The sequence below is a fragment of the Mustelus asterias genome, chromosome 3 (genome assembly GCF_964213995.1).
Source record: "Mustelus asterias chromosome 3, sMusAst1.hap1.1, whole genome shotgun sequence".
In the NCBI taxonomy this organism is placed as follows: Eukaryota; Metazoa; Chordata; class Chondrichthyes; order Carcharhiniformes; family Triakidae; genus Mustelus; species Mustelus asterias.
Genome location: NC_135803.1, coordinates 25014063 through 25028279, shown reverse-complemented (window position 1 = coordinate 25028279; position 14217 = coordinate 25014063). Strand labels below are relative to the sequence as shown.

The 14217-nt window shown below is 39.6% G+C and overlaps 1 protein-coding gene across 2 annotated transcripts in view; it reads right to left on the bottom strand.

Moving 5' to 3' along the window:
- Positions 1–14217, bottom strand: part of mecom (MDS1 and EVI1 complex locus) — a 748693-nt gene that overhangs the window by 43232 nt on the left and 691244 nt on the right. Inside the window, exons 9-11 of one of the 2 annotated variants that reach the window (XM_078206201.1) lie at positions 12621–12708; positions 4687–4713; positions 1583–1749 (exon numbers count right to left, since the gene is read on the bottom strand). In XM_078206201.1, coding sequence (XP_078062327.1) covers positions 1583–1749; positions 4687–4713; positions 12621–12708 — 282 coding nt within the window. Of the gene's footprint in view, positions 1–1582; positions 1750–4686; positions 4714–12620; positions 12712–14217 lie in introns of both variants that reach the window. The other variant, XM_078206208.1, reaches the window with a different exon arrangement.

The following is a 14217-nucleotide window of genomic DNA, read 5'->3' as shown; positions in this document are numbered from 1 at the left end:
GATTCTGAATTGAACTTCAAAACTCCACGTCATCCCATTACCATGGCTACGTGGATTCCTCCCCAAAACATCAACAGTTGCTAGTCTTATTTCACCCCCCACTGCCTTGGAAACACACATTTGCACCTTTGTCACTTCCTAATTCAACTGTTCTTACTAGTTTCCCAAAAACCCTTTTACGTAACTCTAATTCCTTCAGATCTCCACTGTCTAAATCCCATTCACCTATTCTGATGGCCTCCATTAGTCACCTAACCTCTGACACATTGATTTTAAAATCCTCAATCGTGTTTTCATGACATTGCCCCTTCCTAACCTTGCAACCTTCTTCGACCCTGCATTGGAAGAGATGGTGGTGTAAGGGTAATGTCACTGGACTAGTCATCCAAAGACCCAGACTAAGGCTATGGGGACACAGGTTCAAATTTAAATCCAATTCATAAAAATCTCAAGTTAAAAGTTAGTCTCAGTAATGGTGACCATGAAACTATCATCAATTCGCTTTAGGGAAGGCAATTTGTCGTCCTCACCTGGTCTGGCCTACATGTGACACCAGATCCACAGTAATGGTTGACTCCTAATTGCCCTCTGAAATGGCCTAGCAAGCTATTCAGTTCAAGACCAATTAGGGATGGGCAATCCTTGGCTGTGACACCCACATCCCATGAAAGAATTAAAAAATCTTTGACCGATATTGGTCTGCAGCATCTTCTCCTACCACAGAATTGACACAATTTTCATTTCCATTGAAATAGATGTAAATAGTTAACATAATCTGCTCAACCAGTTTACTGTCCAAGGTAAAAATATCCCGAGAGAATCATGGCTGCTCTAGTGTTCATGTGCATCATAAGTTAACACAATTTAATCATTTCATTTTAACCCAAAGATCAGTGCCTTTGCCAAGTTCTATGATTGACATAACTTAGTCTATTCCAGCAAACAAAATGACATTAGGACTGGATATGATCAGCCTATTTGCTAATATAGCGATGGAATGTTTTGCAGTTCTGGAGACCTTTATTATAAAGGTAGGCAGGGACTTGAATCGAAACATCTGGCCCCAGTTTCAACAGATCCCACTTTCTTTGGTTGGGGAAAGAGGGTAGGGTGTGACTCACACTTGCGGGAAACCCAAACTCAGCAGGGCCATTTGGAATCAGTACTCAGTCAAGTGCCGCGACCTGCATTGTGGGAGTCACTAATTTATTTTTTTAAGAGAATAGATGGAAATGTTCCTAAAGGGCAGATGATATTCACATCAATGAGGAGATTAGATTCCACTACCAGCAGTGCTAGATGGATGAGAATTGTGCTCCAATCCACCCCATCAAGTGGTCCTGTTGGGAAATCCATTGCTATTTTTACAGAAATGCATTGAGATTTGGTTTTAGTTAGCTGAGCATATAAAACTGATAGTTGATATCTTCCAAAAGGAAAGTTATACGTTCCCCATTTTCAATCTTGTTATAAGATGACAAAATGCGGCTGCCATTTGCTTTATTTCATTACATTCTTTGCAGAAGAAAATGCAAGTGTTGCTGCCACCATATTTGCCTTTTTTTGCAGGAACCATAATTACCTGCAGGTATACCGCTCCTTCCCCTTTCGCAGTAGGCTTTCAGGAATGACAGACGGGGGAGCCCTAAAATCAAACATTGAAGGGACAGACCGTAGGAGGTCATTGGCCTCTGGCTTCAGTGAACTGAAACCTTCCAGCTTCTCTGCCATGTTCTCAATCGCTGACATCTGACATGTAGGGAGAGAAGTGGAGGAGAGAGACAGAAAAGAAATTACATTTTATCAAGAGTCACACCTAAATACAAAATACAGGTATTAATTTCCCAACTGCACAGCTAAATAAGTCAGGGCTGGTGAAATTATTGACACTGTTTGAAATATTTAACCAGATAAAAAAGGTATTTTTTTTGCCTCTGAGAAGACTATAAATAAATTTATAAATATTATACAATTAGGCCTCACAGCTTGTCGAGAAGTTATCTTTGCATTGGGGATTTAACAGGGATATTTCTTTTCGATTTGTTCCTTCCTTATGCAATGGAGCAGCTGATGTATTTATACTTGCCCAATTAATTGTTTACATTTACAGTAAGTACCTTCATTCCATAACCTGTGGACTGCTCCAACCGCCCACTCTCTCCCTTTCACACTATAACTCTCCATGCTAGTTACAAATTGCATTGTACAAGGCACCTCTGCCAATTTGCGAAATGTCTTTCATCAAACATTTGAAAATCTCCAAGGAAAGTCTAGATGCATTTACTTGTCACACAGCAAATGTGAAAGCACTGGAAGGCACTAAGGTCTGCCTGCTCTCAGGCTTGATTCATAATCATTCATAGCTGCTAAAACATTCCCTGCACAATGCAACTGGACAGCACATTTGTCAATATGAAGGATGCTGACATCACAGATCAAAGGGCAGACATAGGTAATAATGATGCTGCTATGTGTTACAAGGAAATTCTTCCCCCCCATCAATGTTTTGTCAATCCATAGATTTTAAATATATTATATATTTATATCTATATGATGCAATACATAAGATGCAATGCCAAAATGTATATATTATGCATTGTTATTGTGTGTCAGTATAGATTACAAATACATTTTTGTACAAAATATTATTTTAAACAAGAACATATTAAAACAGCTGAAGAGGTCTGGATAACAATTAAAACATTAGAAAATGAGAAACCTTTAACCTGTGTCACCTAGTTATGACAAAAGGGTAGAAAGGTCTTACACTGACTAGTTAAGGGAAAGGATAATGAATACATAGGAAGTTATTTTATTAATAATTCATGTTCTGAAGCAGTTTCTGGAAAATGGTTTGGAAATAAATCATTCTGAGAACAGGAGCAGTTTTTTTTCTCTAAATAAAATGTGTAGTTACTATGCCGACCCATTTTTACCAGTGTAATATCCATCTGCTGAGGGGGGGACTTAACGTTAATACGATTGCTAGGGTTCAGGAGAAGGTTGATAGGAGGTGGATAGCTAGGCTGTGTGCATTACATCACACGAGAAGCTGGGTTACATTCAATAATCATTGTTGAAAATCTCAATTATGGCTCTCTGAATTTAACCCAAGAAGGCGCAGTTGTTATTATTTTTAAGGTGCCTTAAATTTGTTGCAATATTTCTTTAGTTGCAAGTTCCATAAATTTAAAATTAATCTATCAGCAATAGGCAGCCAAAATAATAGGGAAAATAATTGCAACAACTGTAGTAAGGACCAAATAAAATGAAAAAAGGCATTTACATTTCTAACAGATAAAGCACTTTTGGGGAAAGGGTTCATCTTGCATTCTCATTTCTGTGTATTATATCCACTGGAAGTCATTACTCTGCTTTCAATAGTAAGTACGGTGTATATATTTTAAACCTTATTTTTAATAACATCACCAGTTAATTTTATTAATGGCAAAATGAAGTGAGGGAACTTTACTGTGTTTAACCTGTACATGTTCTGGGAGGGACGAATGTTCTGATCATCTGCGAGGCAGAATTCTTTTACAATGTTACATACAATAATCGAGCAGCAACGTTGTCATACGAGGGACAGTACACGTGAATGGAAACATTGAGAGAAAGACAGTTCTCTTTTTGGGATATTGGGAATAAAGGGAACGTCAAATTCTTAGATTCAAATGAGACAATAGACTGACCTTTCTGTAGGACTGGAGAGTTTAGTCATTTATCTAATCATGGCAAAGCCCTGGGATAATCTCACTAGGCAGCATAAAGTCATAACCTAAAGCATTCTTCCAGCAATACCCCTCTACATGATCAACACAGGTGAGGAATAAAATTAGGACCCTTCATAATTATGCCAGAAAGTAACTGGTTCCATTAACTAACATGATGTGATCAGGTTTAGATTGGCTTATCAAATTCCAAAGAAAGATTGAAGCATATTATTTTTATAAAGCTCTAATGTGATAGAAGCACATATCAGATCAAACAGCTTAAAAAGCCCCAACATATTTATTCAACGGTCCCCAGGGAGTGAAATCACAGCAGTTACTGCCCTATATAGATGTAAGACATACTTAATATCAGTGAATGACAGTATTACTTAGCAGCTGAATAATTTGTGATTTACTTTCTCACAATCACTGATCTTATCAACAGCCAGATGTCTGAGTAAGGAAATAATGCCATCCCCCTTCTAATCCCACTGAGGCTGTTAACCTTGTACTGATGCAATCCAGCATTTAACACTATTCCCAGCACAAATCAAGTATGCAAACGTCGCCATTATGGGACAAAAGCAAATATTTTTAACCTCTTTTTTTGTGAAAGCAAAGATATGATCAACAATGGCCTAAGCAATTATTACAAACTCTTCTATTCACTGGCCCTAATCTATCGGTGGCAGAAATAAATACAAGTGGCTTTTGAGAGGCCCTGCTATCGTTTGAGTTACCAGATGGAGTGATTTACAACTCGGCCTACTGTGTGAATTACTTCAATAGTGCTTGTGATTATGGTAATGCAATCTGATCCTGAAGTAAAATGGCAAACATTTACATTTTTATTTGAGGAGGGTAGGGAGGGAGGCGGAGGATTTTAAATCATCGTGAGTTATGCGCCATTTAATAAACCTTTCATTTTGATCCTTATGAATTATGGTTTGGAATTATAAGCAGAGGAACTTACCCAAATTCTCTGATCAGGCAAGCGGAACTAGGGAGTAGGACCAAAATACAAAAATAAATTACAATCCACAAACCGAGTTTCTTTCAGCTGCCATAATTGTTTACAAATGACAAATGATATTGTTTGCATGTCTGCTGATGACATTTTTTTGCCCCCCAAAAGCTTCAACATCAGAGTTAATAGGGAGGCCTCGAATCATTTCTTTGCAATGCTTTTTTGATGTTAGATTGATGACACCAGGTTTTGTATTCCTTCTCCCAGCATAAAACTAGAAGCAGTGTCAAATAAGTAATGTCCAGGATAGCTGGATTCTGAAACATCATCGCTTCTATTTTGTTATCGCCTTCTGATCCTGTCTTTTTTAAATGGGGCTTATTTTAGTTCCAGCTTTTGCTCGGGGTTCTCTCTAACTTATGTTCTTCGATAACACTCTTTTACAATGTTTTACCACATTAAAGGCACGATATTAAGAGGCATCTGAATGGGTACATGAATAGGGAGGGACTAGAGGGATATGTACCCGGTAAGGGCTGAGAAGGATTTTTTAAAGTTTAGTTAGGGCATCATGATCGGCACAGGCTTGGAGGGCCGAAGGGCCTGTTCCTGTGCTGTACTTTTCTTTGTTCTTTATGTAAATAAAAGATTGTTGTAACACTGTCTAATGTTACCCCTTACTGCTGGTGCCTGAGTATCAATTAAGCCAATCAAAATATATTTATAATTTTTAAAATAATGTGAATGAATTTATCATTTAAAACAAAATTGCAAAGTAATACTCTAAATAGGCAGACTTAAGTGAACTTTCCCAAAAACTACCTTTTACACTCCCTCCTATGACATTTTGTTTTCCATATATTGTCAGCCTATATTCAAGTTTCCAGTGTTTGATAACTTTTTGTAACATCTAATATCTATCAAGTTGCATAAATAATTCAGCAATACAAGTAATCTATTAATTAGCTACATTTTGAATTTTAAATAAAATCCAATTGATAGCATAGCTCAGAAATTCTGACATTAAGAGTTATTCTTTTTAAAGAAACTAAATCAAAATCATAAATCCATGTTTAGCTTAACTTGAAACAATTCTTCTCTTTTTTTTTACACAAACTCTTCAGCTGAATGACATAATTCAATAAACATTAAATATGTGGCATTAGCAGTGAGGTACTGCAAAATGAGCAGGGAACTAACTTACATTTGGTAATTGTATTAAAGAAGTATAGTCTAAAATCTTTCAAGTTGGGGTTGCATCTTTTGTCAGAATGATTTTTTTAATGCCTCAAATAATGCAGCAAAAAGGTTTGACTTTGAATGGTTTTGTCAAAGTCGTGGAGCTCCTGTCCCATTATGGGCAAGTAGTTTGCAGTCAGAGATTGGAAGGCAGTCACTAAGCACAGGCTTACACCCGTGACAGTTGATCAGTGTTATGCAAGCCACTCTCTCAACTTAAACTCAGTAGGAAGTAGAGTAAGAGATGGCAAGCAAAACTGCTGCCAACCAGGAAAGCTGTTTGTTAGTGCAGCAAAAACAAAAAACCCCATCCTAGGATCAGCTTTTGGAAGTAAAGTTAGTGGGATATGGAAAGCTTATCAAAAATGCTGCATCAAATTCACTTTTCTTCAGTGCATAGAAAAAGAGATGGTCATGGTCTGGGTGGTGGCTAGCGGGCTGAGGGGGGCAGTAATTCTGCAGAAAATGAGATCCCCAAACAAATCTCTACCACCATCCAGCCTAACTTTATTATCACTGGGTAAGAATCCTGGTAAAGGAAGAGCTGGCCATATGTTTATCGGCTGCTAATAAGGTAGCTTACAAGCAAATATGGCATTAAAAATACCATTAATGCTTGAAAGAATATACGATTATTTGCCAGTGATTTCCTGAAAGTGGCACTAACAACTGGTGTTGTCACAGGATTCCTATCAGCCGACGGAAGGTAAACAGAAGCCTTTTTATCATTATGAATTGCTATTTTCAACAAGTAAATTGGTAATTGCACAAAGCCAGATCTCAGTAATGAAAATAAAGAAGCTGGTATAAAGTTTTTGGATTTTGACAGCATTTTAAAACCTTTACAGGAAAATACAAAGTGTAGCAAACAAACTGCTGGGAATGTATGTAGCAGAATTGGTCGGCTATCTGGACATTTAGTGAGGGTGGAAATTATCAGCCTAGATCAAACTGTGACATAGCATTTGTCTATTTGGCTTATGGCAGCTTTAAACCCTGCATCAGTTTAAATAAAGTAAGAATCCATAACTCTTAAATTCACACTCTAATCATCTGTTATCATTCTCATTTATAATGATTTCATCCATGTTAAATTTTTAAAAAACACAATACTTTGCCTATGGAACCTTAGCCGCATAACGTCAGTAAAACACGTTGCAAAAAAAAAGAAAAGAGCTGTCACACAACATATTTTAGTTACCAGGGTAACTCTATTACTTTGGCTTTGAATTATTGTACATAAATCAGGAAGAATTTCTATGCCTATTCTTTCAATTCACGAAGTGACTGAAGAATTGCAAAGCTGCAATCCAGTGGTTATTTTGCAATCAATAGTCTGGAGCACTTCATTTATCACCACTCCATTTATTTATAGCTGAGAGAGGGAATTAACATGAAATCCAACCAGTTTAAAATTCCACCACAGTTCCGGCAATTTTTGCCAGTTGGTGATTAATCTGTTTTGGACGAAAGAGCAGTGGGAAATTCAGTTCGGGATTCTCATGAATATTTCAAAGAGTAGGATGGGAATGTTCTTAACTGTTTCAGTCTAAAGAATTCCATTCCCATTTTCCAAGGTGGGATTGGTGGGCGATGCGGGGGCATTGGGGGGGGGGGGGGGGGGGATGGTATGGGTTTGGGGCCATGGCAGGGTACATGCTGAATGACTGTTGGCCATGTGAATGTGCCCAATTTCAGTTACCAGGACTGAGTTTACATGCACATATTAAAGATGTGTTAATTCTTGGCACTGACCAGTCAGAATTTTGACATCCGATTAAAGGCTAATAGAATGAAAGCAAAAAGTTTGATTTTCAATCACTCCATAGAATAAGAGGCATATTCACAGGTGATACCAAACACACAATTTGAATCAACGGTGCTCCATATTCTGCTTTACAATGGATCCTAGGATGGGAACTGTTGTTCTGATTGTCACAATCTCACCCGAGTGGACTTTAGTTCTTGTCAAAATCATCGCTCATTCCAGTTTGTACTGGACCTGAAGGTGTTACAAGCATTTTTAGCTCTACTCCATATTTCTCCTCAAAGACAGTTGCAAAAAGTAAGTAGAACTTACGTTGCCATTTAATACTACATGTTCACTTGCTGCCAGTGAGATAAAGCAGTTTAATTATCTGTACCTCGCTTTGTTTTAGCAAATATTTCTTATTGTACTTTTGAAAAAATGAGAGAAACACAAGATTTCATATTCTGGTCTGATAACAAATGGATTCTAGTATTTACACTGCTGGATTGCACAATTGTACAATTAGAAACCAGGATGTAGGACGAAGACACTCAGGCCTGGATTTTCGTGGTGTCAGAGACACTATGGAGCTTCCAAAATGGCAGGCAGGACCTGGATGTGGTAGTCACACCCCATTTCTGACAGATGCCACTTTTGCCGACAGGGAAAAGGGGGCATGAATCACACGCAGGGGAAACCCAAACTCATGAGGGCCAATTGGACTCAAGTGCTGAGTTCAACCAATCCAAATTTTGACTGCTGCAAGAAACTTAACGCATGCACACAGAAAGTCATGAACAGCTTCAGTTGGCTGAATTGCATGATTCTGTGTTATAGTTTCTAGGATTCTAAATTGGGATTATGGATGTTGGTGACCAGTGGCCTGAGTTAAGCACTTGCTCCTCCCCCTTAAAGGCCGTGAAAGCAATCTTTCAAACACTGACTTGTATAGACCCTCCCCATTGCATTGAGGAAAGCACTACTACCAGTTAAATAGCTGTGAACAATGATTTCAAAACAACTGCATATGCATAGGCTTATGCGTTGCAGATGTTTGAAAGTGGAACCAGTTGTCATAGAACTTGTCCTAGATCCAGCGGTTTCTATGCACTGATGCTGGAAATCAGTGCTGAAGAGGCATTCAGAAAACTGTAGTACAACTACATAAGAAATGAATGATATGGCTTATTAGACACTGTCGCCTCACCGTTGCTTTGAATATTTCCCAAACGATTGGATGTGAAAAGCTTTATCACAAAGGTGAACTAAATGGCAGGGTCTTAATCAATCTTTTCATCACATTATTTGCTTCTCTCTCCTATTAGTGACTCTGAATAACTATTTCTCATCTGTTTCTTATTCCTTTACTCAGAACACATTGTGCTCTGATTTGGACGATTGGATTTGCTACGGCATATTTTGTTTCTCATTAAGGACTTTTGAGTAAGTGATAGCACAGCAGGCTGCCCTCATGAAATGGTTCACAACTGAGGAATGGGACCAGGATCATAGTGCTACAGTCTTATACAGGAACCAGGGGAGTCGTGAATTCTTATTTTGTCATTTCTCACTCTCAAACACTTTTTAAAAATACGTGCTGAGCCCTCTCTTTCGCCGCTTATCTTCTCCTACTGTTGGAAGGAGAAAGTCTAAAAATCAGCTTCTTTGGCTTGCCTTCACACTCACTATCAGACTATCTAACAAGAGCAAGGACTGGTTCAGCTCGTACATCACTTACAGAATGCCTCAATTAGTGAACGTTGACCAAAATATGCCCATCAAAAGGAACTGGATTTATATGATGACACAGCCTTGGAATTGAACATGGGCTCATTAGACAGTACACCAAATCCTGTTACTATTACAGACATTCCTACATATTTATTCTTTGGATGTAACCATAGTTGGCAAGGCCAACATTCATTCCTATCCTTGGATGCCCTGCCAAGACGGTGGTAAACTTCCCATTTGAAGTGTTGCAATCTTGTGTGGTGAAGATGTTGCCATGGTGCTGCTAGATGGGGAGTTCCAGGATTTTGACCCAGCAATGGTGGAGGAACAATCATATAAGTCAAGATGGTGCTCCCATGCACCTTGCAATGCTTTACTACATTAAAGGTGCTATATCAATGCAAGTTGTTGGTTTTTCTCAACAGTACATTAAAAAACACTCCATCTGTGGTTGAAAGAAATATTAGTACAGAGGACATGGGACAGCACGGTGGCAGAGTGGTTAGCACTGCTGCTTCACAGCGCCAGGGACCTGGGTTCGATTCCTGTCTTGGGTCACCGTTTGTGTGGAGTTTTGCACATTTTCCCTGTGTCTGCGTGGGTTTCCTCCGGGTGCTCCGGTTTCCTCCCACAGTCCAAAGATGTGCGGGTTAGGTGGATTGGCCATGCTAAACTGCACTTAGTGTCAGGGGGACTAACTAGGGCCTGGATGGGGTTGTGGTCGGTGTAAACTTGATGGGCCGAATAGCCTCCTCCTGCATTGTAGGATTCTATGATTCCATGACATTGTTGTTAGAAGGGAATGGCAGGGCTCTCAAAATAGCCCTTAGCATAGAGACCTACTGAAGATAGAGATCTCCAGGCCACAGGATACAACACCTCTGGAGTGGACATGAATTGCTCAACCATGCTGGAGATGTGGTGAAAGAAAAATCATGCAGAACAATATTTTAATTATAGCATTTAGCCAAGTGTTGATGAAAGCCAGTCATTGTAGCAAGATTGGAAGCAGGGGAGAAGAAAACAAGTCCCAAGTCCTTTGGTAAGTTGACCATTTTGGTAATGGTATGTTTTGGGAGGTGATGACTACCAACCCATAAGCAAGTGCCTATTAAGGCAAGTAAAAGGCTTATTTTAGGCCAATCTTTTGAGGTCAACCAAAACTTTTGCTCCATTAAGGGCAAATGCTACTGGATCACTTTTAATACACTACCTTCCTCCCCCCTCAGCCTAGTAGCTGTAGTCAATTTTTGTTTTAAAATGTTTTTTTAAAAAAAATCTTCGAGAGCGCTTCCATGTGGAGCTGTCCTCTCTTTCACTTATCTACACTCACAGTTTCTTCCTCTAATGGTAGGACTGCTGATCTGCGAGTGCTGGGGAGCCTCCTAATGGCCTTCCAGTCTCAAAAGCCCACCCTCCATCCTTAATTGAACAAGGATTTCAGAGGTGGAAATTAACTGGTCACCTCCTCAAACATTGCCTTTTGGGTCCTCACGCCAGCATTTGTGGGTTCCCCACCCAACAAATGAGAATTCAGCTCCAGTTACCAATCCTTGGAAAAATAACATCCAAGGAAAACATAAAAGTAAGACAATCAACTTTCAACTTGCCTTCCATGAAAATGAAATTCAGGTAGATTTTATAACTAGGGGCTGATCAACGTCACTTTTAAGCCCATCCGCTTAACCTTTCCTCATAAGGCAACCCCTTCATAATGAAGTTCCAACTACACATTCCATTCCAGGGCCGTGCACAAACATTTACACCACCACTCCAATGCAGTACTGAGTGCTGCACTGTTGGGTGCCCTGTTTTGGATGAGACATTAAATCAAGGCCCCATCTGTTTGCTTCAATGGGTGTAAAAGATTCCTGGTGCCCTGGCCAATACTTATTTTTCAATGATCAGAAAAAGAGATAATCTTGTACAATCAATCCACACTGTTGTCTGTGTGCAAATTGGTTGCTCCAGTCCTTACATTACAAAAATATATCATTGGCTGTAAAGTGTTTTGAAACATCCTTCAGTCATGAAAGTTACTACATAAATGCAAATCTTTCTTTCAGGAGCCAAATAGTGAACCTTCTTTGCACTGCCTCCAATACAAGGATATCCATTTTGAACAAGGAGACTAAAACTGTATGCAGTTCTCTTGGTGAGGTCTCACTAAAGCCCTGTACAATTGTAGCAAGATTTGCCTACACCTCTGCCCCAACCCTTGAATGTATTCAAGAGGCAGCTAGATATAGCACTTGGGGTGAACGGGATCAAAAGGTTTTGGGGAGAAAGCAGGATTAGGCTATTGAGTTGGATGATCAGCCATGATCGTGATGAATGGCGGAGCAGGCTCCAAGGGCCAAATGGCCTCCTCCTGCTCCTACCTTCTATGTTTCTATGTTTAACCCCTTTGCAACAAAGGCAAATATTTCAATTGCCTTCCTAGTTACTTGTTGTGCCTGCATGCTAACCTTTTGTGCTTCATATACAAGAACGCCCAGATCCCTCTGTAACATACATAGAAACCCGACAGTGCAGAAGGCGGCCATTCGGCCCATCGAGTCTGCACCGACAACAATCCCACCCAGGCCCTACCCCCAGATATTTACCCACTAATACCCACTGTACTCCAGCATTCTATAGTCCCTCTTGACTTAAATAATATTTTGCTTTTCCATTCTACTTACCAAAAAGTGAACAACCTCACATTTTCCCACATGATACTAAATGTGCCAAATTTTTGCCCACCATCCCTTTCCAGACTTGTTCTCGTCTTTATGCTTTCCCATTGTCAGAAAGTTTGCTACAATATATTGTTCCCTTCATCCAAGTCGCATAGTAAATAATAACAACTATTCACCAGGTTCAATGCTTCTACAAACATATTTATACACCGTGTGACTGAGGTTTAAAATGTTTTACCACAATAAACAGTAATACACAGTGCACCTGGGTTTGTGCCCCTGTATATAAAATACAATACTATACTATGCAACTGGATCATAATAGTCCTAGCATATAATAAATCGTGATACAAAATGCTATTATCTTTAATTCTCTGACATTTAATGTACAATAATACACTGAAACTTAACATTCCTAGGTACACACAAGTAAAAATACATTATATTATTGAAAAATAATAATCCTAAAAGTTATAGTCTGGAATAACACCGCATTAACATTGATAAGGTATGACCGATGAACAAGGAATTTTATTTACCTGTGGATGGAATAAGAAACCGGGAGCAGGCTTCATGTACTTTTCCTTTAGTGCTTCAACTGGATCAGAAAGTTTCCTTTTTTCCACTCTACTTTGACAAAATTATTAACAAAATTGACAAAATTAATCTCAGCTGGTGAAAACAATTTGAAAAAAGCTGCACAGAGGGAGTTTACCCTCCTGGACCAAAGCAATTAGCAACAGACAAGTCCAAAGCCTGATGCAAGCAAATCTATATAATCATGACTTTTGGTTAGGTTGGGGGTGGTACGGTGGCACAGTGGCTAGCCAGGGACCCGGGTTCAATTCCGGCCTCGGGTCACCGTCTGTGTGGAGTTTGCACGTTCTCCTCATGTCTGCGTGGGTTTCCTCTGGGTGCTCCAGTTTCCTCCCACACTCCAAAGATGTGGGGATTAGGTTGACTGGCCATGATAAATTTCCCCTTAGTGTCAGGGGGTCAGCAAGGTGAATATGTGGGGGTTACAGGAATAGGGCCTAGGTGGGATTGTGGTTGGCGCTGACTAGATGGGCTGGATGGCCTCCTTCTGCACTTGTAGGGATTCTATTTCATGATTGTGACTGTACACAGTGATCTCAGCCAGACCATCAGATAGAGGTCCCTGGAACAAATAAAGAACCTACCACATAGGAGGAGGGAAGGAAAAGTTCATTGGGGATGTTACTTCATTGGGAACCTATTAGTTCATACAGAGTTGAATTGGTAGATGGAGGGGGATAGGTTCCTTGGCATTCTCTGGAGTGGCAGGTTATCAGTTTAAAAAAAACCATAAAAAAGGGGGAAAACACAGCACAATATTTTAAAATAAGAAAGGAATTATAAAAAGGTAAAAATTTAACAAGTTTATTTGTCATAAACCAATAAACCCAAAGTTGTTGCTGGAGGCAAGGAGAATGCAAAATGATGGAATAGCTTAACTGAACTGGATTGTACAAAATATAACACAGTAGGGATTTAAACAGTGACAAAAACTTGGAATTCATCTCATGAAACTATTTCCTTTCATTGAAAGGTGCAGTTTGTAACTGAACTGGACAAAGCAGTTTGTTCTCCAAGGCAGGAACAGGGTTTACTGGGAAAATCTAGCCAATGAGAAACTAAATGTGCTTATGAACGTCACAATTAGGCTGACAGTAACACTGCAATGAAGTTACTGTGAAAATCCCCCCGTCGCCCCATTCCGGCGCCTATTCGGGTACACCGAGGGAGAATTTAGCACGGCTAATGCACCTAACCAGCACGTCTTTCGGACTGTGGGAGGAAACTGGAGCACCTCAAGGAAACCCAGACATGGGGAGACTGTGCAGACTCTGAACAGACAGTGACCCAAGCCGAAAATCAAACCTGGGTCTCTGGCGTTGTGAGGCAGCAATGCTAACCACTGTGCCACCATGCCACCAAATGTGATGCTTGCCAAGCACACAATGTCAAGTTGCGAGAGACCGCAGAGCTTCTGGAAATGAGGTTTGAAAATTACAATTTAGCATTCAGAATGAAAAGTGACTCCATGGACTTGCTCTTTTTTTTATTCATTCACGGAACATGGGCGTCGCTGGTTGGCCATCATTTATTGCCCAT